The sequence below is a fragment of the Cebus imitator genome, unplaced genomic scaffold, assembly GCF_001604975.1.
Source record: "Cebus imitator isolate Cc_AM_T3 unplaced genomic scaffold, Cebus_imitator-1.0 Scaffold281, whole genome shotgun sequence".
NCBI classification, from domain to species: Eukaryota; Metazoa; Chordata; class Mammalia; order Primates; family Cebidae; genus Cebus; species Cebus imitator.
This window is the reverse complement of record NW_016107596.1, coordinates 3,902,598-3,929,412: the sequence shown is the minus strand read 5'-3', so window position 1 is coordinate 3,929,412 and position 26,815 is coordinate 3,902,598. Positions and strand designations below refer to the sequence as shown.

The 26,815-nt window shown below is 37.0% G+C and overlaps 1 protein-coding gene across 4 annotated transcripts in view; it reads right to left on the bottom strand.

Moving 5' to 3' along the window:
- The window catches only part of RAD18 (RAD18 E3 ubiquitin protein ligase), a 100,558-nt gene that overhangs the window by 13,206 nt on the left and 60,537 nt on the right, over positions 1–26,815 (bottom strand). For all 4 annotated transcript variants that reach the window (XM_017501595.2, XM_017501597.2, XM_017501598.2 and 1 more), the window contains 3 exons: positions 19,064–19,204; positions 15,481–15,634; positions 1,958–2,020 (listed from right to left, as the gene is read on the bottom strand). In XM_017501595.2, coding sequence (XP_017357084.1) covers positions 1,958–2,020; positions 15,481–15,634; positions 19,064–19,204 — 358 coding nt within the window. The remainder of the gene's footprint in view (positions 1–1,957; positions 2,021–15,480; positions 15,635–19,063; positions 19,205–26,815) is intronic.

Sequence of the window (26,815 nt, the reverse complement as noted above, 5' to 3'; positions counted from 1 at the left end):
ATGATAGACTGGACAGGGAAAATGTGGCACATATACACCATGGAATACTAAGCAGCCATAAAACACGATGAGTTTGTGTCCTTTGTAGGGACATGGATGAACTTGGAAACCATCATTCTCATTAAACTGACACAAGAACAGAAACTCAAACACCACATGTTCTCACTCATAGGCAGGTGTTGAACAATGAGAACACATGGACACAGGGTGGAGAGCATCACACAATAGGGTCTGTTAGGGGTACTAGGGGAGGGACAGCAGGGGGTGGGGAGTTGGGGAGGGATAACAGGGAAAGAAATGCCAGATATTGGTGACGGGGGAATGGAGGCAGCAAACCACATTTCCATGTATGTACCTATGCAACAATCCTGCATGATTTGTATATGTTCCCAGAACCTAAAGTGCAATAAAATACATATTTAAAAAAAAAAAAAAAAAGAAGTCATCATTAACAAGAATAGATTTGGGCTCAGGAACTCTGGGCTCATTATAGTCACTGGTGTCAGGGTTAGTGCAGCATGAAGAGGTACAAGAGGAAATAGCTAAGGAGTCGCCTTCTCTTCCAGAGCTCAAAGCTAAATAATGCTTAGGTAAGAGACAGTAATGCAGCCCAAAACTCAAAACTTACATAAAATGCTACTGCTTGAACCACCAAATATCTCATAATAAAACCATGTAGCCCCTGGATACAGCACACTTTTCCACTATCCCAGTGATTCAGCTAAGAAACTACAAAACGTCAACAGCACAGCAAACCTCTCCTCTTTTGGAAAGATAGTAGTGTTTAACGGTTGAGAGCACTGACTTTTGACAAGTAGGTTAGAGTCTCATTTCCATCACTTACTACTTATTGCTATATGACCTTGATCTGGAGACTTACCCCTTTTAGCCTCAGTTTCCACACTGTAAACAGGGATAATAGCACATCACAGTGTTATCATATTTTAATGAGATCACACATGTATTTCCTATGAGTTAGACTCATGTTGACAGTGGGGTTAAAATGCTGAACTTAATAGAGCAGTAGGGGTTACGGGCAAACAAATAATCATATAAATGTGCTGGAAAGTGATGGGCACAGTACTGTAAGCACCTATAGTAGGAGGACTGGATCCAGGAAAAACTTGGGCTGGTGAGTAGTGGTGTAAACTAGGTGAAAAAATAAAGAACATTCTTGGTAGAGGGCCAAGTTCAAAGGCCCTGTGTTGGGAGGGAGCTTTTCATGCAGGAGGACTTAAGAAGTCTATATGATGAAGCAGAAAGAATTTATAAGTATATAATAAGAGATGTGTCTGGAGAAAGAGATCCAACCATTTAGGACCTTTTAGGCATATTAAAGAGTACTTTCTTGAACCTAAAAGGAACAAGAAGCCATTGAGGATTTTTCAGAGCAGAGGGATGAGTAATAGTGATCATATTTGCATTTTGAAAAGATCGCTCTAGCTGTATTGTGGTAATTACATAAGATTATAATACCATGTTTTTAGTGTACCTTTTCTAGGTTTAGATACTAACAGGTACCATTGTATTACAAAATACCTAACTGTAACATGCTGTACAGGTTTGTAGCCTAGGAGCAATATGCTATACATTAGAGCCCAGCTGTGTGGTGGGCTATACCATCTAGGTAAGCATACTCTGATGCTCCCACAACAATGAACTCACATTTCTCAGAAAATATTCCCACTGTTAAGTGATGCATGACCATATTAATAACCCATAGGAACAATTTATCCATACAGAAGGAACATCTGATATGTAGCTACGGTTATAGGATTCCATTCCTTAGCAGAAATATATAAAAACAAGTAGTAAACTGAAAATCTTTATGTTGCGTGTGGATTACTATTTTCTTAAACCAGATAGCACAAGTATCATTTTGTTTGAAAATAAGCTGCATAGAAGTATAATTTCTCAGGTCAAAGTGCATGATTATTTCATGATTATGAGAACTCACTTATGTGATGCTTCCCAGGCTTCCTCTTCTTCTAGAAGATCTCTTATGATGTCTGAACTGGAACTAAAGGATATATATACATATATATACATCAGTATTGCCAGACAGTAAGAAGGTTGTATCATCCCACTTATATAAAATTCTAGAAAAAAGCAAACAAATGGATAGTAACAGAAAGCAAACCAGCAAACCAGTAGTTACCAATGAGAGAAAGGAGGGAGTGGGGGTGGGCAAGGAAGGAGAGAGCCAAATGTAGTTTCCACTAGGAGACAAGGAGCAAAGGTCAAAGGTGCTGAAGAACACTGAGGGAGATTTTACCAACTTTAGTATTTTCCACTAGCCAGGGAGGCTAATATTCACTGCCAGGCCTACTTCAACAGAAGTTGTTCTAAACCTTTCTATTCACAAGACCCCAGCTCTTGCTACTTCTTACCTTGGAGATAACTACTCCAATTTTAAACAAAACTGAAGCTGTCTTAATCCAACCTTCTCATTCCCTTCTCTCCTCCAGTGTCATCCATTCTTCTTTACCTGAAGTGCTTAAGGTCCTGTTTCTCAAGCTTTTAAAATTACTATCTTTCTAAGGAGCCTTTTTATCCTTTTCCCCCAACTATATGAAATTTTAATACCACAAATAATGATGTCTATTTGTTCATGTGTTGTGTATGTATTGTGTATACACACACATACACACAGATATACACACACATATATATGTATAAAGCAGATACATATATGTGTATATGTGTGTATATACACACATATACACAGATATACACACAAATATATATGTATAAAGCACAGATATATATGTGTGTGTGTGTGTGTGTTTTATGCATATATAGAGTAACCTTTTTACTCACTTCCCACCCCACAAAAAACAAAATTCCACCCTCTGGGGGTGATATTGCTCCTACTGAGAACCCATGAGCTAGGGAAATGGGAACTGGGCGGGGGGGGGGAATCATTTAGTTCTGGGGCCTGGTAGGGTCATAGAGTTGGAGAAATCTTGCCAACAACCCCCCGACCCCTCAACACACACAATTTTTTTTAAAATAGGAAGGTTACGAAGCATCTCTACTATTCCAGCTAAGTAAACAGGAGAGACAAGCCTTTCAAGTAACCTAGTAGAGCCTGTGATCAATTTACCTAGGGGCTCTCAAATCACCAGCACAAATCACTGATTTGTTAAAGGAAAATATTTGCAGTACACTAATGACAGAAACCTAAGAGGTTTTTGCTACACTACCTCAGTGAAAACAGATGGTAGAGATGGTTTACAAAAGACACATCTCAGAAGTTGCCTGCAATCTCCTCTTCCCCTGTGACTTCAATGCCACTGCCCAGCCAGGCTGCACAACTCCCTGGTGTCTTCAATTCTCATTACCTTTCCTTGTACCCCACCTCAGGCAATCACCTGAATGATAACCAAACCACTAAATGGACTGATACGAAGTTTGGGAAGTTCAGAATTTTATCTAAAATGAAGTTTCAGGATTATCTGCTATATCTGCTGCTCCAATTCTAGTCACCACTGAAAAACAGAGTGATGCTAATACAATTAAAATACCAGACAGAACTATTCATTCTTTTTTTAAAGTAATGTATTTATTAATATATCTGCTCTAAAACCACATTCCTAAAATTAAACAGTTTCACAAATAGGATTTTACAAAAAGACACTTGGATACAGTGTCAGTGTTACCAAAATTATAACTCTCAGATTGCTACCCTGTGGATAGAAGCAATTAATATTTTTGAAGTCTTAGTCATTTTAATATGCCTTGAAGATCAAAAATTCCTTTAATATTCTTTCAAGACATCTAAAAAATCCTCCAAAGGAGAAAATTAATTATTCATTTTGATATTTCTGAGGTCAGAGCATATACAAGCCTATATAACTACAGCTTTAAAGTCTAGAACAAGGAACTTTTTCAGAGTAGACTTTAGCTCGTCTACTACTTGGTCTTGAAACATTCTGGGAGACCATGCTTTAAGAAGCTGGGTGAATGTAAGGTCTGGTACCTGAACATTACAGCTTGCCTATGGAAGGACATTCAAATAGCGCTCTCTGATGTCCCTACTGGTCCAGGCTACAGTGGATATCATCATATAGATTATATGTGAGAAAGACTCACCGGCAAAGATTCAAAATTGAATCTTAAATTTGATGGAATTCCCAACTTTGGTACAGGAAGATGTTAATAGGCTTATTTAGAACACCCACAATTAATTTTTCACATCTTTTAGGCCTTATTTTCAGGTCAAAGTTTCAGAACTGTAAGCTAACTCTGTGTGTGTGCATGCACACATACATGCACACCTTGGCCAAGCTGGTTTTCCTGTAATATCTCACTCTTGTCATTCTCTGACCGAAAGTAGCACAACTTCTTCAGCAAAGAAAAACACTATCTTTGTGTATTCCTTTTGTAGCACCTTATTTCATTCTACTAGTAAAGAATTTACCACTGAAGCTGAAAAGCAAGATGTCAAATAACTCTGGCAAATGTATGACTGGTAATGTTATTTAGAGAAGAAACCCACAGATTTCAGTGTCAGACAAAGTTAAGATGTGGTCCCATTTCTGTCACTTACTGAGTAGTTTTGGGCAAGTTACTTAACTTTCCTCTGTGTCAATATCCTCACATATAAAATCAGGATAATAATACGTGTATTTCTTAGGATTTTTTTGAAAGCTTATTCAATATAACACATTCAATGTTTAGCATAGAGCTTGGTACACAGTAAATGTTCAACAAATGTCAGTTCCATTTTCATAAAACAGATTTGGGTCTGAATTATCTGAATAACTGCTTCAGCGCCATGCTTCAATTTGCCCAAGGAAACCTGATTACTATGTGCTCTATTTTAATCTTTGATTTCCGCAGTTTCTATGACACCAGGGTGCAAATTCATTAGAACCAGCATGGCAGATACAAAGGGTACTGTGAGGTGGAAAAACTCAAACATCTGCTATAAAAATCCTGTGAATTAAGGACTACTTACAAGTGGAATTTTTCTATTATCTAGTAGTTAGCCCCTCAATTTCTTCCCTTAATTGTGGCATTAATTTGAATGTGGTTGAGTATATCCAATTGAAAACAATAACTCTTCCAGGGTACATCACTGGAGGATCAATGCCGGTTGACATGCCTACCAGACAATGGTACTTAAATAAACCGTCAGCTACCACGAATCTTTCCTCAAACCCCTATTTTCAGTAATCTGTTCTGTAAGATGAACAATAGCTTATATGCCAAATATTTTAGCAGTTGGCTGACAACATATTAGAATAGTAAAGTTCCAGTTTTCAAAAAAATCATTCAATTATGACAATGACAACAATTATTTTCTGAGCAACTACCTCTACAAGCCACAGTGATAAATACTTTCTACACATTAGCTTTTTTATTTTTATTTTTTTTAGAGACAGGATGTTGTTCTGTCACTCAGGCTGGAGTGCAATGGTGCAATCACAGCTCACTGCAGCCTCAACGTCCTGGCTCAAGCAATCCTCTCACTGCAGCATTCTGAGTAGCTACAGGTGCATACCACCATGTCTGGCTAATTTTTAAATATTTTGTAGAGATGGAGTCTCCCTATGTTGCCCAGGCTGGTTTCAAACTCCTGGGCTCAAGTGATCCTCCCACCTTGCTTGGCCTCTCAAAGTGCTGGGACTACAGACGTGAGCCACGACGCCCAGACTTCACATTAGCTTTAATTCGTAGAAGCACCTTAAGTTATCTCCCCATTTAGAAAGGCTGAGAGAAATACTAAGTAAGTAGAAAAACAGGAATGGGAATGCAAAACTCATCTCCTTTTGCCATACCATGCTGCTTCAATAGTGGTGGCAGAAAAATCAAATGCTATTGATTTTACCGGAGTTAAAAACACCCTCTCCTGCCTATTTATCAATAAGGTTTTTGTCAGACAACCATCAACAAAGTTCTGGAAAAAACAAAGCTAAGAGTTTCACTGCTTTCCACTTGAACTTAAAAAAAAGATAAAATGAAGAAAGCTTTAGATAAGAGAAAATAATAAAAATAACATTAATATATGCAAAATCCTTAATAAGAGATGAAATCAAGCAACAATAAGTTTATGTTCTATTTACAAACCATCCATAATATATAGTCATCTCATTTGCTTTGCAGAATCATCCAGGGAAGTTAGAGGGACAAACAAACCAAAACACCAACTAGTATTCCATTTTATCAATGAGGAAACTGAAACTCTGGAAGATTAATTTAAAATCTCCCACATGCCAGGCACCCTTCCAGAGTCATAAAGCCAATGGCTAAGCTAACTTCCCGCAATGAAACAAAGACTAACTGCTAAGTACGTGGATCTTAAGGAGTCATACATATTTGAAGGACTTGAAGTCACAGTATCTTGTACCAAGATACATTCCCAAAAAAAACAAATGTTCCAATCATCTAAAAGATGGTCTATCTCATGCACCACACCCAGTTTAAGCTCTTTCCCCCCGCTTTTTTTTTTTTTTGAGATGGAGTCTCACTCTGTTGCCCAGGCTGGAGTGCGGTGGCATGATGTCGGCTGGTAGCAACCTCTGCCTCCCGGGTTCAAGCAATTCTGCTGCCTCAGCCTCCCAAGTAGCTGGGATTACAGGTTCGTGCCACTTCGCCTGGCTACTTTTTGTATTTTTAGTAAAGGTGAGATTTCGCCATGTTGGCCAGGCTGGTCTTCCTGACTTCAGGTGATCTGCCTGCCTCGGCCTCCCAAAGTGCTGGGTATTAACTGTGTCTGGCCTAAGCGCTTTCAAAAATGCAAAAGATACTGAAGAGCCTTTTTATAGTCTCACATTTTCTCTAGAAACTTCCAACAACAACAAAAACTGCCTGAAACAGAATAAACCGTTTAAAACAAAAAAACCACGTGAAACAGAATAAACCTTTCAGGGTATTCTAAAGTTCATAAATAGTAGCACAAAAAAAGGATATTAACAAAATACATACAGTAATAAGTTTTAGTAGAAAAAGATTTTGTGGTAACATTAAATACACTGAATGTCACATTTAACAGTTATAAAATGAAATGTAATGTCAACCTTCCAATAGCAATTATGAAGATTTAAAAAAATATAAAGCCATCATTGACTTACAGTAAAATACTTCCAACTTAGAATATTGTTCCACTGTTTGATGTTTTCTTTAGATACTGTTTTCTCTCAATTTGACAGAAACATACTTATTTATTAATTTTTCTAATAATTCCAATACCCTCTAAGCTACAAAATCTCACTGATATATTTGTCTTCCTTACTGCCTACACCATCAAACTTCATTAACTGATTTACAATAACAATTAACACTGATAAGATGATTTCCAAAACTGTAAACAGTAAGATTTAAATAGTACTTGCTCTCCTCTTTTTTATATATGTATATATTATATTATATATATATATATGTGTTTTATATTATATTTTTTGTTTAAAGTATTTATATATTAAAGTTTAATACATTTACATGGTTCAAAATCAAATGCCATAAAAGATGTATACTGAACTGGCCCACTTCCTCCTTTGTTCCTATCCAATCTGTTTTCTCTTATTTCCAGCATGTAATCACTTTCATTAGCTTGTTGTGTATTCTTCTAGTGTTTCTTTATGCAAAACCAAATAAATATACATATTCTTCCCCCTTTTAGAAAAGAGGTCACATGCTACACATGCTGTTCTGAACATTGGACTTTTCCATTATAAACATATCCTGGAACTCTCTATATGAGCACTGAAAGATCTTACTTTTAAACAATCACACAGTATTTCAGTATATGGATGTATTAGTCAACCAATCCCCACTAATGATACTTTGATACTTGAATTTCCAGGCTTTTGTTATTATAAACAATGATGCAATGAATAACCCTGTGTATAGGTTATTTTGTGTATGTGCAGGTACATCAGTGGGACAAATTCATCCAAATACTGAGTAAAAGAAAAAACAATAGTACCTTTAGTTGATCTCACCAGATTTCCCTCCTTAGGGACTGTAATACATAGTACTCCAACCAGTAATACATGAGAGTGCTTGTTTCCCCACGGCCTTAACACAGAGTATATTACCAAACCTTAAGAGATTTGCCAACCAGGCCAGGTGCACTGGCTAAAGCCTGTAATCCCAGCACTTTGGGAGGCTGAGGTGGGTGGAACACTTGAGGTCAGGATTTCGAGACCAGCCTGGCCAATATAGGGAAACCCTTTCTCTACAAAAAGAAAAAATTAGCTGGATGTGAATCCACACATGTAATCCCAGCTACTTGGTTGGCTAAGGTAGGAGAATCGCTTGAACCCAGAAGGCAGAGGTTGCAGTGACCTGAGAGCGTGCCACCGCACTCCAGCCTGGGTGACAGAGTGAGACTCTACTTCAACAACAACAATAAAAAAAGAGATTTGCCAACTTAATAGCTAAGAAATGGCTTACATTTGCATTTCTCTTTAAGTGAACTGTCTGTTCATGACTTCTACCCATTTTTCTATTTTCCTTCTCAGTCTCCAGATGCTCAAAAAATTCTCAAATGTTTAAAAAATTCTATTTAATCTTGTAGATCCAGGAATCTTATTTGAAATACTGATTTCAAAATAGATCTAGTCCTAAGAAATAATTTGCAAAAATTATCTCCTGCTATAGCCAAATCTGTTTCCTCTTTTCAGACCATCCCAACCCAGACAGTTCCCATACTCTCACCTTTTTCACATGCAAATCAAGTGAACTAACCCAAGTCCATTTGGGCATGGTGTCTTCTGGATCCTAAAAACCCCAGAACCAGATCTGGTTTTCTATCTAGGAGACAGTTAACACTCTTATTTTCAGATGAACAAATTCTAAATCTGAAAAACTTATATTTAATAGGTACACTGATAATCTTTTACTTTAAAAACATGATACATTCTACTCTGAAAAATAGCAATGGACTGAATTTTTCTTCCGTTATCCACTAACACTGCACCACATTTTTCTTCTATTATCCTCTAAGGTTCTCCAGTTACATGAAAACAGTGGGGTGGGGAAACTCATAAACCAGTCACTTTAATATGTCACCTGTTCATTTAACTTCTAATCTGGCCTCAGTGCCTTCTGAGGATTTGGAGAACAGCAAAACCAAGCAGGAGAAAAGTATTATATCTGAATTCAGAAAATTGGCTTTAACATTCATTAGGATCATGAGATTAAGTCACTTAATTTCCTTTTCAACGGACTCAATCATTGCCTTACCTGCCCAGAAACAGGGGTGCTTCAAATGCTCTTGCTGTCCTTTCTACTACAGTAGCACTAAGAGTCTATTTGTCTATGTATGTTCTACCTATTCAACTGTTCAATGGTATATTCATATAGTACCTAAAAGCAAAGCTTCCTAACTGGTGTGTTCTCCCCCTCCTCTACAGGGCAGTTGTATACTAGGCATTAATCCCTAGCCCATAGTGAGACCTAGGGTGGCAGAAACCCCTGGCAGCATCATCTCTATCGTGGCATGCCACAAAATACTATCATTTGCTACGTGTGCTGAAGAAAAGGGTTAGCAAACACCATATTAAAGATAGAAGAGAGAAACAGAATGCAGTCCTTTTAAGTCAATCACTTTACATTCTTATAAAAAGTGCTGTATTTTTTCAAGGAAAAAATATATAAACATTAGGTTAATTCCAAATATTAGAGTTCTCTTGGATCTCTTGAAAAATTCAAGTTCAAAAGAGAATTAAGCAATTGTGCTTACATTTAACTTGCAAACTTAAGAAACAAAAGATCATCAGCTCTGAGAAAAGCTGCAACTCTAATGCAGGGGAAAATTTTTTTAATTAGCAAAATATCCACTGCTACAACTAGATACTGAATCAAACTCTGAAGTTAAATGGGCAGGGAAACAAAATAATGACGCTTCATTCTGTTTTTATTCTTTCAATTGTCAGAAGTATAAATGACTGACACAAATAAAAATCAAATAATAAAATATAGGGTGAATCATAGAAATAAGTTACAACACTGAATTCCACAAGGAAAAATGAAGCAAAAGACAAGCAACATTCCCAAAATGAAAATTTCCTCTACCACTTAAGCTTTAATTTGATTACAAGCTTGCTTCATAACAGAAACTGAGGGGTTGAGTATGAAGCTGGTGTTGAGACTGGTATGTCCTCAGCACAGCAAGGCCAACTCTATGTAATATACTCATTAATCTACCCTGAGAATGCCCAATTGGACTGGATAAATAAAGACCACATATCTCTAGTATGCTATGATTCTCCTGAAGGAATTTAATCTTGACTGGTAGTCCCTTTTAACTCTGAATCTTTTCCTGATTTCTATGGTATTACTTATTCTAATCAAATGGGCATCTTGCTTGACTAAGTTTCAGAGTCATTAAATAACACTGGCACTAAGCAATGATTCACAATACTCTGTGACAGCCTTCTTTCAGGCTACTACCAACCAGTATTATAAGCCACTTTATGAGTTTCCAACTAGGTTATTTAAGTTATGTTTAAAGTGAGTCAGGGACCTTAATCATAAAATTAAAGACAAAATTGATGGCAAGATGAAGCATTATTTTATCTGCCACTAAGAGAGAAAAAACTGAGGTCAATTTAACTATAATACTTCATTTTCACTTAGAATTTTTAATTTGTACATATCCAGAGAGTTAAACTTAGGTAGACATATTTTTAATTTATGTCATTATTGAACATATATTTTTAAAAACTGAATTAAATTAGCTAAACCATTCTTAAATTGTCTTCATATTCAGAACCCAACTCTACTTCATCGTATTTTGACTCAGCATCTCCGATAACTGAGTTTTTCCATACAAATTCATCCTCTGCCCCACCAAAAGCACCAGAGGCACAGCATTTCTCAAATGTACTAGACTACTGTTTCCAGGAATTTGATCTAAAGCACTGACATCCATTCTGCAAACTGAACTCATAATTTTCTTTCTTTCCTCAATCACACTGCATATGTTGGAAGATAGGCAGTTTCTATTAAAAGAGATTAAGAAGTGTCTGACGAATTGACACTTGATATACCTTAGCAATATTCTTTTGCACTAGTCATGCTGAACAGAATTACTCATGCTGGTAATGCTTTGAAATTTCTTCCATTTTTTTCCAAGGGATTTGGCCCTTTCTCTTGCCCTCACTCTGTCATGTAACAAACAGGCAATCCTTTGCACACAGTTCATTGACATAATGTAACGTGTCTTCATATACTTGTGGGTATCTTTCTTTCCTAGGTCCTGTAAGGCACATTCGCCCAATGATGAACATTATCTCCATAACATCAAACTTAAATCTTGCTGTTCTGTTTTTGTGCTTTTCTTCATACATATTAACTTTTTTGGTTTCATTATTTTGTTGAAGACATATTACATGACTAACTAATGTAATGCCAACAATACATGTAACCTAACCCAATGATGATACCATGAAGAGCTGTGATGTACACCCACTGGCAAATACTTCATGACTACAACCAGGCTGTCAGCAATTTTAAGTTATTGTTGATTATAAGACATATCACAATGTTGGATATTAATATGTAAAACAGAAAGTGTATGTCTTAAAGTCAATAAAATGACGGCTGTGAAAGCACTTATAAAATGTCCAATCATTTAGCTTATTTCTGTAAAGAAAAAAATTTTTTCATAAAATATGTCCAGTCATAAGTCCTAATTTCCTGAATTAGGAAGAAAATTTAGTTGATTTGTTTTATGAAAGTATACCAATAATCATATATTTATCAATGACTCTCACATGTATTATCTCATTTCATCTTCCCAATAGATCTGAGACATATTTTAATGTGCTTCTTAAAGATATATAGAAATGGACTTCAAAAAAGTGAACCCAAAATCACCCAGCAGAACTTGACCTTTAACCCATCAACTCAAAGTCAACTACTTTTCCTGCTACCCCATGGCTGCTTCCTGCTGCATGCTCACTCCTTAACAATCTACTCTTGAATCAGCCGCCAAGTGGTCTGTCTTGGTATTAAACCAATTATCACTATTAAAGGTCCACTTCCTTCCCACTTTCCCTTTAGCCTTAGTTTCTAGGTCTTATATAAAAAATAGACTCTACCTTTTAAGCTTAAAGATCTTAGAATTGATAAAACAGAACAATTCAGAAAGGGATATAAAGAAGAACCCAAATAAAATAAAAAAAGATTACCATACTTAATATTTACAATGAGTATAATACTTCCTGTTCATATTTAAGACATGACTACTAGAGGAGACACTGCCCACTTTCTCAAAGTAAGCCTGTTAAATCTTTATACACCATCACTAAAGCTAAGCTTCCACCGTGTGCAAGCAAACTTGGTAATTTTTTTCCTTGTTAAAATTGCAATTGGAAACAACTCAAATGTCCATCAAAAAATGAGTAAATAAAATGTATATCCATACAATGAAATATTATTTGACAATAAAAAGTAATACAGTACTGAAACATGTACAACACAGATGAACTTTGAGAGCAAACTAAGTGAAAGAAGGCAGTATCAAAAGACCACATAATGTATGATTCCATTTATACGAAATGTCCACAACAGTCAAACCTATAGAGACATAAAGTAGATCAGTGGTTGTCTAGGGCTTGGAGCAGATTTGGGAAGAAATGGAGAATAACTGCTAATGGGTGCAGGGTTTCTTTCTGGGGTGATAAAAATGTTCTAAAATTGTGGTGATGGCTGTACAACTTTGTGAATATACTAAATACCACTGAATTGTACTCTTAAATAGTTAACTGTGTGGTATGTTAATTGTATCTCAATAAGGCTTATTAGTATGTACCTCCACTGAGTCATGTACATGTGTGTGCATGCAGAAATATGCACATATATAACTAATTATAATGTGAAACAGAATATTAGTGCTTACATTTTAAAGAACTGTTTGATGGGTTGATCCCCGCTAAACTGCCGTGTCTAGAATAGTGCTAGAACACAGCACATATTTGTTGAACGGCTGAGTGCAATAGCATAATGTCAGACCCTGCTATTAACAGAGAACAAGGGTTAATCTAGCATCACTATACTTATGTTCAGTTGCTAACAAAATTCTCACTTTATAATATAGCATAAGGATACCCCTATATGATTCCTATCAAGAAGAAATCATTAAAGATGAAAAAACTTAAAATCTTACCCAGAATCTTGGTCAGTAGAAAGACAAATAATGAGAAAGGCTAATCCCTTAATGAAGTGGCAGCACAACAATATGTGACTGGGGACAAGTGTGAAAGCACTTTTCAATTCTTTCAGTGAGTAATGAGTTACAACAATCAACCTTTGTATTAACCTATTTTAGTAAATTGACCCAGTAAGGTTTCCTCCATATTTCCCTCAGCCATATTTCCTTTACCTTTTTTATTAAACCCTGAGACTGTCTACTATTTGCTCTCCTAGTTCCTGAGTCATGGTATTCCTAAAAGCAAGGCATTTTCCCATAGTGCTCTCATAGCTCAGTGATGCCAACAAGTCTGAATGAGGCCAAGACATCAACAAACTCACCCTATTTTCCATACTCTCAAAACCAGATAAAGACATCTGACTGCCCTGTGTTTCCCTTTCAGTTTCTGCCATTCCCAAATGTCCCAATTCATTATGGCATTCCGAAACATTCAAGCATCTAGTGACTATGGTTGAAATCTAACTCTTATTCCCTGACTCCAATTTTTTTTCTATATTCCTAGATTTGTGTTTAAAACAAACACTGCACACCAGACTTGCAGGAATGGCCTGATCTAGGATAACAAGTCACCCAACCATGTGTTTTACCCTCAGTCAACTAGAAATGCAATTTTTTTTGACCTTGAAAAACTTTGGACTGAGATGGGAAGATTTTTCCTTCCTAATACTTGACTCTAATTTGAAACTGTTTCCCAGGAATCCTACAAAAACAGGGTATACTCACAAAAGTTTATTCATCATTCCATTATTCAGATTAGAAATAGTTTATCATTCTAGAGCAGTGTTACCAATTTTTAAATAAACTAATATTAAAGATCAAATAATTTCCAAGAAACACTCACATTGACATACTACCATTTTAAATCAGTACAATTCATTCAGAAAGCAAAGCGTACCTATCGGAATGTCAATAAAGATAAGAAAAGTGGCCAGGCATGGTGGCTCATGCCTTTAATCCCAGCACTTTGGGAGGCCAAGGTGGGTGGATCACTTGAGGTCAAGAGTTCGAGACCACCCTGGCCAACATGGTGAAACCCCATCTCTATTAAACATACAAAAAAAAAAAAAAAGCCAGGTGTGGTCGAACAGGCCTATAATCCCAGCCATTTGGGAGGCTGAGGCAGGAGAATCACTTGAAGCAGTGAGGTGGAGGTTGTAGTGAGCCGTGATCACACCACTGCACCCCAGGCTGGGTGACAGAGCAAGACACCATCTCAAAAAAAGAAAACAAAAGTATTCAATAGAAACAAAGGAAGAGCTTTACCATAGCATCAGGTATATAAATAGAACACTGGGGAATATGTAGCGCTCTAACAGAAACTGAAGGGTCTGGTAAATTATGCTATAGACACATAACAGAATAGTGTACTAGTTAAAAAATAAGAATTATAACCATAGTTGGTGCAAAATAACTGTGGTTAGGCCGGGCGCGGTGGCTCAAGCCTGTAATCCCAGCACTTTGGGAGGCCGAGGCGGGTGGATCACGAGGTCAAGAGATCGAGACCATCCTGGCCAACATGGTGAAACCCCGTCTCTACTAAAAACTACAAAAAATTACCTGGGCATGGTGGCACGTGCCTGTAATCCCAGCTACTCAGGAGGCTGAGGCAGGAGAATTGCCTGAACCCAGGAGGTGGAGGTTGCGGTGAGCCGAGATCGTGCCATTGCACTCCAGCCTGGGTAACAAGAGCGAAACTCCGTCTCAAAAAAAAAAAAAAAAAAAAAAAAACTGTGGTTTCAATTACTTTTGCATCAACCTATAAAAATGTAATATTTATGACATAATAAGTGAAGAACCAGAACAAAAAATGGTATGTGTGTATGCATATGTGTGTATCAAATAAACCCTATATCATATTTTTAAAATATCCTTTCAAAATGATTAACTATCAAACTTCTCATTTTTAAAGCTTCCCCATCTATTCTATTTACTCAGTTAAATTTTTCATTTTTAACTCTCCTATGAACCATGTCTTTCTGATCATCTCTGTTTTCCAATACAGTTGTTTTTATCTCCTTCACTCATTGCCTTGATGCAAATTTCACTGCCTATCATGCTTTCTTTTCCAATGGTAGGAAAAATATCTATATAAAGGCTACAGAGACCAAAGTCACTCCATGATCCCTGTACTACCTTCCCAAATCCTGCCTTGCTATCACTGTGAAAATGACCCAGCAGTAAAATGGGACAGAAATGTAAGGCTGACACACCATACCATGCCTCAAAACTACTTCCTAATTATTTCTGCCTATCTGTCTATATGTGCATATGAAGTAGATATTTAAAATAATCAACTACGGCACGTTTGTTACCTATTGCATGAATCTGATTCTGGTGAAGAAAGAGCTTCTTGAATATCAGTACAACTAGAAGAATCCTCTTCTCTGTCAGGTTCTAATTTCTCTGGGGAGTCCAGCTTTGATTGAGAAAAGTGGTTTGTTACTGAGGTCATATTATCTTCCTGTCCTAAAAAGGAAAAAATAAATTTAAAAAAAAAATTTAAGAGTACCTTAAAATCTACAACTTCCATATGCCTATTACTTCTGCAACACTTAATACTGCCATTTGCACTTAGTAAAGTTGAAGTATATGTCACATTGATTCCAAAACTCCAGGGACAACCGGAGAGCAAGAATTAACAGTACAATGGTGCTATCTAATTATACTGTCCAGCCCATGCTTTTCCAAGATTAATTAATTTTAAAATAAAATTTATTTTAAAACCAGGAGCAGGAAGAATCTTGTCATTCCAATGAGGCATCTATTAACACATTACTAAGGATAAACCAACATAAGAAGTATAACCAAGAAAAGACTGCAGATTCAACTAATAAGACAACCACAATATTTGTCACTATTATATGACAGTGAATCTAACTGGACATTTTCCTAAACCTGTTAAATAGAATCTAATTATTCTTTATGGAAAAGGACAACTAATCAGACATAAGGAATATTTCCATTTGATCCAATACACATCACATTTCCAGGCATTCTTTGTCATATTCTCAGCTTTCGAGGTCTCTTATTGCAGATAAACTAAAGGCCCCAAAAAGCTGGAAGGATGCAGTGTTTACAAAAACATGGCATATGGAAATGGCCAATTTTCTACAAATATGAGTGAGGAGAATATCTGTGAAAGAGTCTTTAGTGGAGAGAATTCTCCCACTCATCATGAACTCTGCTGGGATTTTCATCTGTGCTATCTTTAACTTTAGGAGGTACTTCATGTGCAAGCTACACGTGCTAATAGTACAGAACTCCTTTCATGTATTTCCTCACAGAAAAACGCAGTTTTCACACAGCACTTGTCAAGCACTTGTAGAGGCAAGTGGTCTTCAACAAAGCACACTAAAAATATAATTGTCAAGGTTTGGTTATACACCAAGAATTTATAGGGAAAGAACAGAACAAATTCTTCAAAAAACCTTGCCAAATTCATACAGTCAAAATTTTTTCAGAAATAGTTCTAAGTTTTTGTTACACTGGGAGAACAGCATACTACACAAGAGTATAATTCCTAAAAAACATGTTCCTAATGTCATCTGGCTATCAATAAGCTATTACTAGCAAAACAAAACAGCACCCTGTAATGTATATCTGGAAAAGGGAAGAAGTTAGGCAGGATGACCATCCTGAACCTCTAGGAACTCCTCTTGTAAATAGATACCAGGATCACATTAAGAGGAGCCTATCACCCAGTCAACTCGGTTCACCCGGGCACTATATTACTCAACTAGTGAGGAGCATGTAAGCAAGCTGGCAAGCCAGGGAACAAAAATTCAACTTAAAACAATCTTTTGATTTTGCACATTGTCTGTATTCTTCTCTTACTTCTTCCACTCTTACATAAACTTCTAGAAGATATATTCCCTCTTGGGGACAAACAGCATTCAATAATTTGTAGGCATAAAAAATCAGTTATCCTTCCTATCTGCTCTTAGATTCCAGAATGCTCTGATGATTCAACTTAAAACAATATTTTGGTTTTGCACACTGTCTGTATTCAATGGGAGAATAGCTACTACACAAGAGTATAATTCCTAAAAGTATGCTCCTAATGTTATCTGGCTATCAAGTCAAATAGAGCCCCAAGAGTGTGGCTCAAACATCAGAGTTCCCTAGAGACACACAACAAAAACAGGCTAAGTTTTCACTTGAGGGAATATGCAACTTGTTCACTTACATGAGCACTTCAATGTCTGTTCTAAAGAGGAACAATTACACTGGTTGTATGATGCTATACAAAATCCAACTGTTCAGTCAGTCTGTGTCTGTCTTCATCTCTCTCACATTCCTTACCCTCTCAAACACTTCATTCACGCACAGCAATCTAAAAGGAGCAATCACCTTTGAACCCCAGAAAAAGCAGTATTTATGTTCATAAATACATACAAGTCATCAATGATATTCAAGAGAGATTCAACTAATAAAAAAAAAGTTTTATTAATGGGAAATATTCAGTCAGGTTTTCTCAAGTGCTAAACTAGTCTCTAGAAACATCCTTTAACAATTGCATGAACAAGTTCGAGTTGTTCAAAGACCATGAGTTACATACTGAGGCAGCATTTTATGCACAAACTGCTTATTAATTTAGTCACTAGGGAAATGCAAATCTATACCACAGTGACATACCACTTCACATGTACAATTTTTTAAAAATTTAAAAATCCGAAAATAACAAGCATGGATAAGGATGTAAAGAAATTGGAACCCTCAAGCATTGCTGTGGGAATATAAGATAATGCAGCCACTATGGATGATGATTCCTCAAAAGCTTAAACATAGAACCAGCATATGAATCAGAAATCCTACACTAAGGTATACACAAAGGAACTAAAAGCTGGAACTTAGATATTTAAGCACCAATGCTCACAGCAACATTATTGACAATAACCGAAAGGTGGAAATAACCATAACAGATAAATGGCTAAATAAAATATGGCATATACATACTACAGAATACTGTTTAATCATAACAAGAAATGAAATTTTAAAATATGCTACAAAGTTGATGGACTCTGAAAACATTATGCTTAGAGAAAAAAGCCAAGACACAAAGACAAATATTGTACAATTCCATTTATATGAGGTACCTGGAATGGGCAAACTCACAGACACAAGAAGTGGAATTGTTATCACCAGGGCTATGAGGCAGAGGGGATGGGAGAGTTGCTATTTAATGAGTACAGAGTTTGTGCTCGGAATGATGAAAATGTTTTGGATACAGACAATGGTGATAGTTATACAATACTGTGAATGTATTTAATGCCAGTGACTTGTACGTTTATAAAGGGTTAAAAAGACAAACATTGTGTTATGTGTATTTTACCAAAATATAAAAAAAATAAAATAAAGAATTTTCTTGCACACTTTCCCCCACTATGATTCTTTTCTGTTCACTGGTCCAAAGCCCAGGCAATAGAATTAGAATATTAATTTCAATTTTTAAAATGGGCCAAAGTTAAAGAATGTGCTCTGTATTAGCCTACCAGGTATATTAGCTTTAGATTCTTTGGCAAAACATTTCAACGAAAGTAAACGTTAGTGTTTTATCACAAAAATAATTCACTCTCTTTATAGAATCTCTCAGGATCTCCACCAATAAATTCTATACCTAGAAAACATCCTCTAGCTTAAATAACTAAGAAATGATTTATCATTACCTGAAAGGATGATAGACAAAAGAGATCGTTTCTTCAGGACATTCTTTCATTTTCCCCATGGTGATAAATCTAGTTTACAAACTGCTACATGAAGTTTGCCTAAAAATACTTTTTCTCATTTCAAAGAACTAAGAACTCCAAAGTAAATTTCTTTGGTTTAATTTTCTTTTCATATTAAAAGTAAATAATGAAATTCAACATATATCTGTTTTTAATTATAGTCTCTTACCCATGCATATAGAAGATAGCTTTTCTGTAGATTCATCTTCTTTTGTTATTGTCACTGTTTTTTGTGACATTCCAACAGTTTTCTTGTATCCTTTCCTAGCTTGATCCACCAGAAGCTGAAATTCACTCTGATGTTTTTTACCTGAAATTCAAAAGATCTTCTCAGTAAAGCTAGGACTATGAAAGTTAACCATCTACAATTGACAAACTGAGTATCAAGAGATGTACAAGGGACAGGCGCGGTGGCTCATGCCTGTAATCCCAGCACTTTGGGAAGCGAAGTGGGTGGATCACTTGACAGGAGTTAGAGACCAGCATGGCCAACATGGTGAAGCCCCATTTTTGCTAAAAATACAAAAAAAAAATTAGTCAGGTGTGGTATCACATGACTGTAATCCCAGTTAGTTAGGAGGCTGAGGCACGAGAATCACTTGAACCTGAAAGGCAGAGGTTGCAGTGAGCCAAGATCGTGCCTCTACACTCCAGCCTGGGCGACAGAGCATGATTTCGTCTCAAAACGAAAACAAAAAACAGAGGTATACAAGCTTGCTCAAGAATAGCATCCTTAGGAATCACTTGCAATAAATTTAGAAGCTGCCAAGCATAAGAATACAAAAGGCTGCAGTGCCATGGAAGCTTCTTTTTATCTTTTCCCTTTCTCAAATACAAATATGGAAACATGATATTCCTAGTTTGCTACTCTAGATTTCTTCCCAAACCCCATTCTCTAGAGAGGCTTTTACATAATAATAAGAGCATGAAAGATCCCCACTTTCTTTGTTCCCTGACTTGCCAGCTTGCTTACATGCTCCTCACTAGTTGAGTAATATAGTGCCCGGGTGAACCGAGTTGACTGGGTGATAGGCTCCTCTTAATGTGATCCTGGTATCTATTTACAAGAGGAGTTCCTAGAGGTTCAGGATGGTCATCCACTTTCTTAAATATACATGTACACAAATGATACCATTCTAACTTCAAGATACAAGAGTACTAAAAATATTCACGGAATCTAAAATAGAAGCCTCTAGGAAAGTTGAATCATAATAACTAAGGATATCTACTCCAGCTCTGCTTTTTTACTGCTTCACATTTCTGGCCTGTTTCCCAGTATAGTCCCTTTAAGATTCTAAGACCTCTCCCAACCAATTCTACCTTATCTTAGGATATTATACTAACTCTAATCTTTATTTACTACAATTTTAACACCTTTGATATAAGTAAACCTGACCTTAAGATTATTAATGTGCCAATTTGTTCACTAAAGAGCAGCCAGTCATCATTACTGCATGAACTTTAAGGACATCTATCTGTGATTTTGAACCATGGTTCAAACAGCTGAGGGTGCAGTTTACTTATCCAGCAACGTTAAACACTTAGTCCACAATGCAAAGTAATGTCATAAATCCTGTAAAATTTTTAGAGAAAACCATACTACAAATGGTTAAAACAAAATGTTGACACTGTTTTCATACAAAAACCAACAATGTACTTTTTATCACTTGGTTTCTTCCATTTTCCTCAGCACAACATTAAGGTGTAGGGAATATACTGGGCGTAGGGAAAAAATTGTGCTTCATTTGAACAATGGCACTGTCTAAATCTACTCTCCCAGGATTCCGGCCATTCACTGGTATAACTGTATGTTGTAGATAACTGAGAGCAATGCAAAATAATTCTTGTCTATAGATAATGCAAAATTCTGTTGGGTGGAGGTTAATCGACTTCCCTACTCCAGTGTGGAAGAAGCCAGTTTTTTTGCCCATTTACACATTCATTTCAATGTTCCTGATCTGTAAGTGTCATTATTCTTTGGATCCTTCTTTGATCACCTCATACTATCAGTCCTCTTTCTATTAATAAGTTTAAATCTTTAATAAAAACACATGTTCATTTTACATCCATATGAGAATGTTACTTATTTTTGAAAATTATCTTTTAACACAAGAAAACACTAAATTAAGATGCACAACAAGGAAGAAAATAGCTGGATTCCTATACGTGAATATTGACAGGTACAGCAAAGACATTCAGGAAAGAATGCTCCTAATTACTATATATTTATGTGTATGGTACATATATGAAAACTTCTAGTGAAACTAATGTGTTGGTATGTAAAATGTCTAGTACATTTTAAATAAGAGACTAATTAAAATGTCAGCAAAAGAAATCTATGCTGGCTGTAAAGATTGCTGGAAAAAACTAACTCTTTAGAAACAAGTGAGATCCTATCTAGATATACAAGCTAGGTAATTTCTTTTAAGTCCTATTTCACTCTATGCGCTTGAGGATAATTTCTTTGGCTCCTTGGAATCAGTGGGCTAACACTACCGCCATCATTATGTAGTTTCTATTAGGTGAGGGTAACACAGTACTCTAGGATCTACATAATTTAGTTAAACCAGGTCTAAGCTACTTTCCTACTAAGGCCATGCCACTGTACACATAAAGACTGTAGATTTAAGAATTAGTCAAGAAATTTGCTAAAATAATCGCATTAACAGTTAAGGAGGCTTAATGACTTATTATCTTCTGAAGTAATAAAATCCCAGGTTTAAATGTAATTACCCGTCAGCTAGGCTGGAAACCAAAAGCAAATGGCAACTACTACCCTGGTTTTAGCCAGAGAATTCCTGTAACTCCTACTCAGAAAATGAAATATGTCAACAGATCAAGACTAGTGACATTGTTCCCACTTAACCTCTTTACTTCATTTTAGTTTTGCCATTTGGCAAGTAGTGAAGAGTTTAAAATCTCAGTGCTGGTGGGTATATGTCCTGAAAGTATTTTTCTTTTTTTTCTTTTGAGACAGAGCCTCACTCTATCACCAGGCTGGAGTGCAGTGGCGAAATCTCGGCTCACTGCAACCTCCACCTCCCGGGTTCAAGCAATCCTCCTGCCTCAGCTTCCTGAGTAGCTGGTACTACAGGTGCGAACCACCATGCCCAGGAAATTTTTTTTGTATTTTTAGTAGAGATGGGGTTTCACCATGTTGGCCAGGATAGCCTCGATCTCTCAACCTCATGATCCGCCCACCTCAGCCTCCCAAAGTGCTGGGATTACAGGACTGAGTCACCATGCCTGGCCTGCCTCTTCAAAGTTTTAAGTGGCTTAGCTAGTTTTGGGAATGTCCATGACTAGGTACAAGTTCAGCCAACTCATTTTCTTCCAGATTTTAAATACTTGAATCATACCATCCTTTGTACCTCTCCAAGTTTAAATGTAATCTTTTTTAGTATCAAGTCAAGGCCTTCACTCCCTGATCACTTTAACTACTCTTCTTCAGACCAGCCCTTACAGTCAGGAGTGTCTCTGGGTCTGCCCAAGAATGCAGAACCCAGTAGTACAAAAGACTAAAAGGATCTCTCAAGAGTGGAACAGACACATACCCTTCTACAGTGATGCCACTGAGATACTTACTCGTCTACTTTAATCAAGAAATGAGTTTGGAGTCAGTGTTTTCCAAAGTAAAATCCCATATTTTTTTCACCATGACATCACCTATGATAGCCAGGCAGTTAAACATGGATGAAGGGTTTAACAGTTATGGCTAACGTTCACTACATTATTCTATTCATCTAGCCCTGAACTGACTAGTGACACTTTAATTTCATGATCATTCTCAAATGGGCATTCAGTACTGCTAAACAACTCTTCCACCTTTCTCTAGTAAAGTTTGCTTTACTATTCTCCAAAATGTCTGTCTCACACTTCTTCTCTTCATTCAAATATTCAACACTCCCCATGTGGCCCCTTCTTAGTTGGCCTCACACTACTTTGAAAAATACAGAATCACTCTAACAGAAACTCTGTCATCTTCCAACCACCAGTATACCTTGTCTGTGCACTTATGACCTGCTTCCCTTGTTCTTACCATGAAACAATTGTCCTTTCTATAATTAAAAGCTAACACCTAACTTATGCTCAGGGTTCCATCATAAAGCTGTGAACAGGGAGACTGTGCCTTCAAACCTAGAGTGTGAATTATGAAAACAACTCAGTAAATCTAGAACCAGCATTTTTTTCTTAACTAAATAAAGAGAATAGAATGCAGCATGTTAAAGATGGAAAAGGTAAAAACTATTTTGTGAAACATTTGTTTCAGTCACGTGCATGTATATAGTTAGTAGTGATATAAAATGTATCTCTCACTGTGGGTTGTAGTCAAAAAGGTCAGAAAGCCAGAGTTAAGTATCTCCCAATTTAAAAAACAAACTTAAAAAAACAAGCAAACAAAACCCCCACTTTACCCAACACCTACCTCCAGCTATGACCCTATTTTTCTGTTCTCCTTAACACAGTAAAACCTCCCCAAAGCTTCGTCTACCTTAATGGTCTCATTTCCTCACCTCCAACTTGGTCTCAATCAACTCTAAGCACTTCTGACCTCTCTAATCAGACTGGTCTCCTCAAGGTTTGCTGCTTCCAAGCTGTGAAAGTCCTGTTCCCTTCTAGTTCTGTGAAATGTAATTTGCCCAGTCACAGCAACATTTAGCCTAAGTCATGATTTGTTTTCTCTCTATCTCAGAGATCACAGTCCTATGCTACCTGTTTCCCATTATCTGAAAAACCATTAAACATTCACCTGGTTTTCTAGGTTTTTTTTTTTTTTTTTTTTTATGGAGGTGAGTAAATGTAGTCTCTGTTATTCCATCTGGGCTAATAGAAATCTCCATTTTTATTTTTTGGCGAGGGGGAAATTTTTTTTTATTCAAAATATGTTATCTATGCTAACATGTAATGGGTTTATTGTTAATATTTTTGAAATAGCTTGGCTTTAATTTCTTCTTTGACCTATGGGTTATTTTGAAATGGATTATTTAATTTCCAAATATTTGGTGACTTTCCCAAGGGCTTTGTTACTGATTTCTAATTTAATTTCATTGTGGTCAGAGAACATATTTTGCATGCCAAATGAACACTCAAGGTGAACTCTCTGCAGATCACTGAATTTTTCCTTCCAGTACTCTGTCCTGCAAACTCTAACTCCTTTAGTTCCTCTGATCTCTCAGTTCTTTCTCCTTAGTCTTCAGGCTCTGCCTGGAAGACACACTTGCCCATACTACCAGGACACTCCATGATAAGGTTGTTCACATTTTTTGCTTATCTCTTAAGGATCCCTGTCCTTTGGTGCCCAATGGCCAGTATCTTGAAAACTGCTATTTCATATGTTTTACACATTCATTTTGCTTGTTTTGGGTAGAAAAGTAAATGAAGTTATTCCATGGCTGGAAACAGATGTCCTATAAGTTTTAATTGATAATGTGATACATATCGATAGATATGACCCATATAAACAAAAAATTCTTGTCATACAGAATCGCTGGGCTCCTGGCTAAACTCCACCCTTAAGCCTAGAACCTTGGCCCTAAGTGAAAACAGCTGACCCTGTTCCTCCACCCAAATATTGCCCTTTTTGGTCTGCCACACCCCCTATACTATGGCCATAAAAACACTTCAGCTGGCCGAGCAACACAAGTGGGTGATGCAAGCTGTCAGGGATGCAAGCTGCTGAACGTCGGAGGCTATGGACGGATACAGCTAACATCAGACGGTGCAGCGTCAGGGAAAGATTAACTTCTCCCACCATCCCGTTTCCAACTCCCATCCACTGAGAGCCATCACCCAGTAAAATCCTCCACATACACTACCGTTCAATCCATTTGTGCAACCTCATTTTTCTAAGACGCCAGACGAGAACCAGTGTGCTGAAAGGGCAAGGCTTGGACACTGCTACGGGGCCTGCACAGAGCCTGCTCTCACCAGAGAGGAGCAACCAGCCAGTTCCAGCATTCATTCCCTCTTGCACAGAGTGTCCAGCAGTGGGCTGAGTGAAAGGAATAACCAGTTCCTGCCCACAAAGGGGGTCAAGGGAACTAACCCACTCATAAGGGGGCTCATCCAGGATATGACAAAGGGTGAGTTAAAATGTGGAATTGTTCGATCTGTCTCTTGTCTCTTCTCCTGCCACCTCTCTCTTTCCTTTGGGTAAAAGGAATGTTGGCTCTATTTCCCTTCATGGAGGTCTAGTTGGTCTGAACTGGGATAGAGATACAGTGATCAAAGGAACCCATTTCCAGAGAGCAAGAGGCTTTCCCTGAGGCCCCCAACCCACCCTCAACATTCACTTTAAGTTTTTTTTCTTTTCTAAGCGAGAGAGTTTTTTTCATACCTCAGGACTCTGCTTATGATAGGGAAACGACAGAGGAGCTACCCCTGAGGTCATCAGGACGAGCCCTAATCCAATATGACTGATATGTTTATAAAAGGGGGAAATGTGGACACAGAGACACACATAGAGGGAAGATGATGTCAAGAGACATAGGGAGAAGATGGCCATCTACAGCCAAGGAGAGAGGCCTCTTCCTGCATGGCCCTGAGAAGCTTGGGACACCTTGATCTTGGACTTCTAGCTTCCAGAACTGTGAGACAATAAATTTGTCATTTAAGTCATGCAGTCTGTGTGCAGTACTTTGTTATGGCAGCCCTAGCACACTAATAAAAACATGTAATTAGAAATTAATTAGAAATAATAAATTAATTAACTGCACAATCAATAGTGATTATGAACATTTTATCAAGAAGTTAAACTTTCTTATATTCTTCCCTGCTTCATTTTTTCACTTATCACTTTCTAAAATACTGGTAAGATACAAACTTCAACAGAGTAGGCTTTTTGCCTGTCTTGTTCATTTTGTAACCCCAGCTCATAGCACAGTGTCTGGCACATACTAAGTACTCAAAAAATGTGTGATAGCTGAATGAATGGAATAGTACTATGAAAAAACACAAGATAATGTAAGTACATATAAAAGAAAATCTTACCTTGTCTGAGAGATCACAAAGGGTTTCCCAGGGAAATTACAATTGAGCTGACTGAGAATAGGGAGTATAGATAGGGGTTAGAGGCAATTAGAGAAAGAGATAGTTCCGGACAAAGTGAGAAGAGGGTAACAAATGCCCTAAAGCAGTGAAGAACTTGGTAAAAAAGTTAAAAGATAGCCAGGCTGACTGGAATACAAGGAGTAAGGGGAAGAGAGGAGGTAAGGCTAGAGGTCTAAATACAGGAATGAACAGACTTTGTAAACTCTAGCTTAAGAGAAATAGAAAGCCACTGAAGAGTTTTTTATATTGGCAGGGGGCCAGCAAGGCAGAAATGGCAACTAGTGAAGACTCAGCAGTTTCGGAAGACAGTTTTGGCTTCTGAGTATTAGGAAGGGGCAAGAGTAGATGGGGGATGACTAGAAAGCAAAGTGATACATAAGAAGTGTATGGACTCAGGATATTTAGAAGATAGAGGCTGACAGAATTTGATGGTGAACTGAACATGGGCAGATCAAGAAAGAAAAAAAAAGTCACAAATGAAAGATAAAGAATCAAAATTGCAAGCTAGTTATTAGCAACAGTGCTGGAAAGTAAAAAACAATGGAAGAATACTTTTGAAAATTTGGAGAAAGGTATCTTTCCAACCTAAAGTTCTATAAACAGCCAAATTATTAATCAATAATAAAGGTGTTTTTCCAGTTATGCATGGAATTTTATATATCTCAAGAAATATTCCTCTATACCATGGCTCTCCAATCTTTTGGCTTCCCTGGGCCACATTGTCTTGGGCCACAAATAAAATACACTAATATTAATGATAGCTGATGAGTTTTATATATATATATATATATATATATATATATATATATATGTGAACTTTAAACTACATCAGTAGAAATTTTCCTATCTGAAAAATGGAGAGGACAAAAAT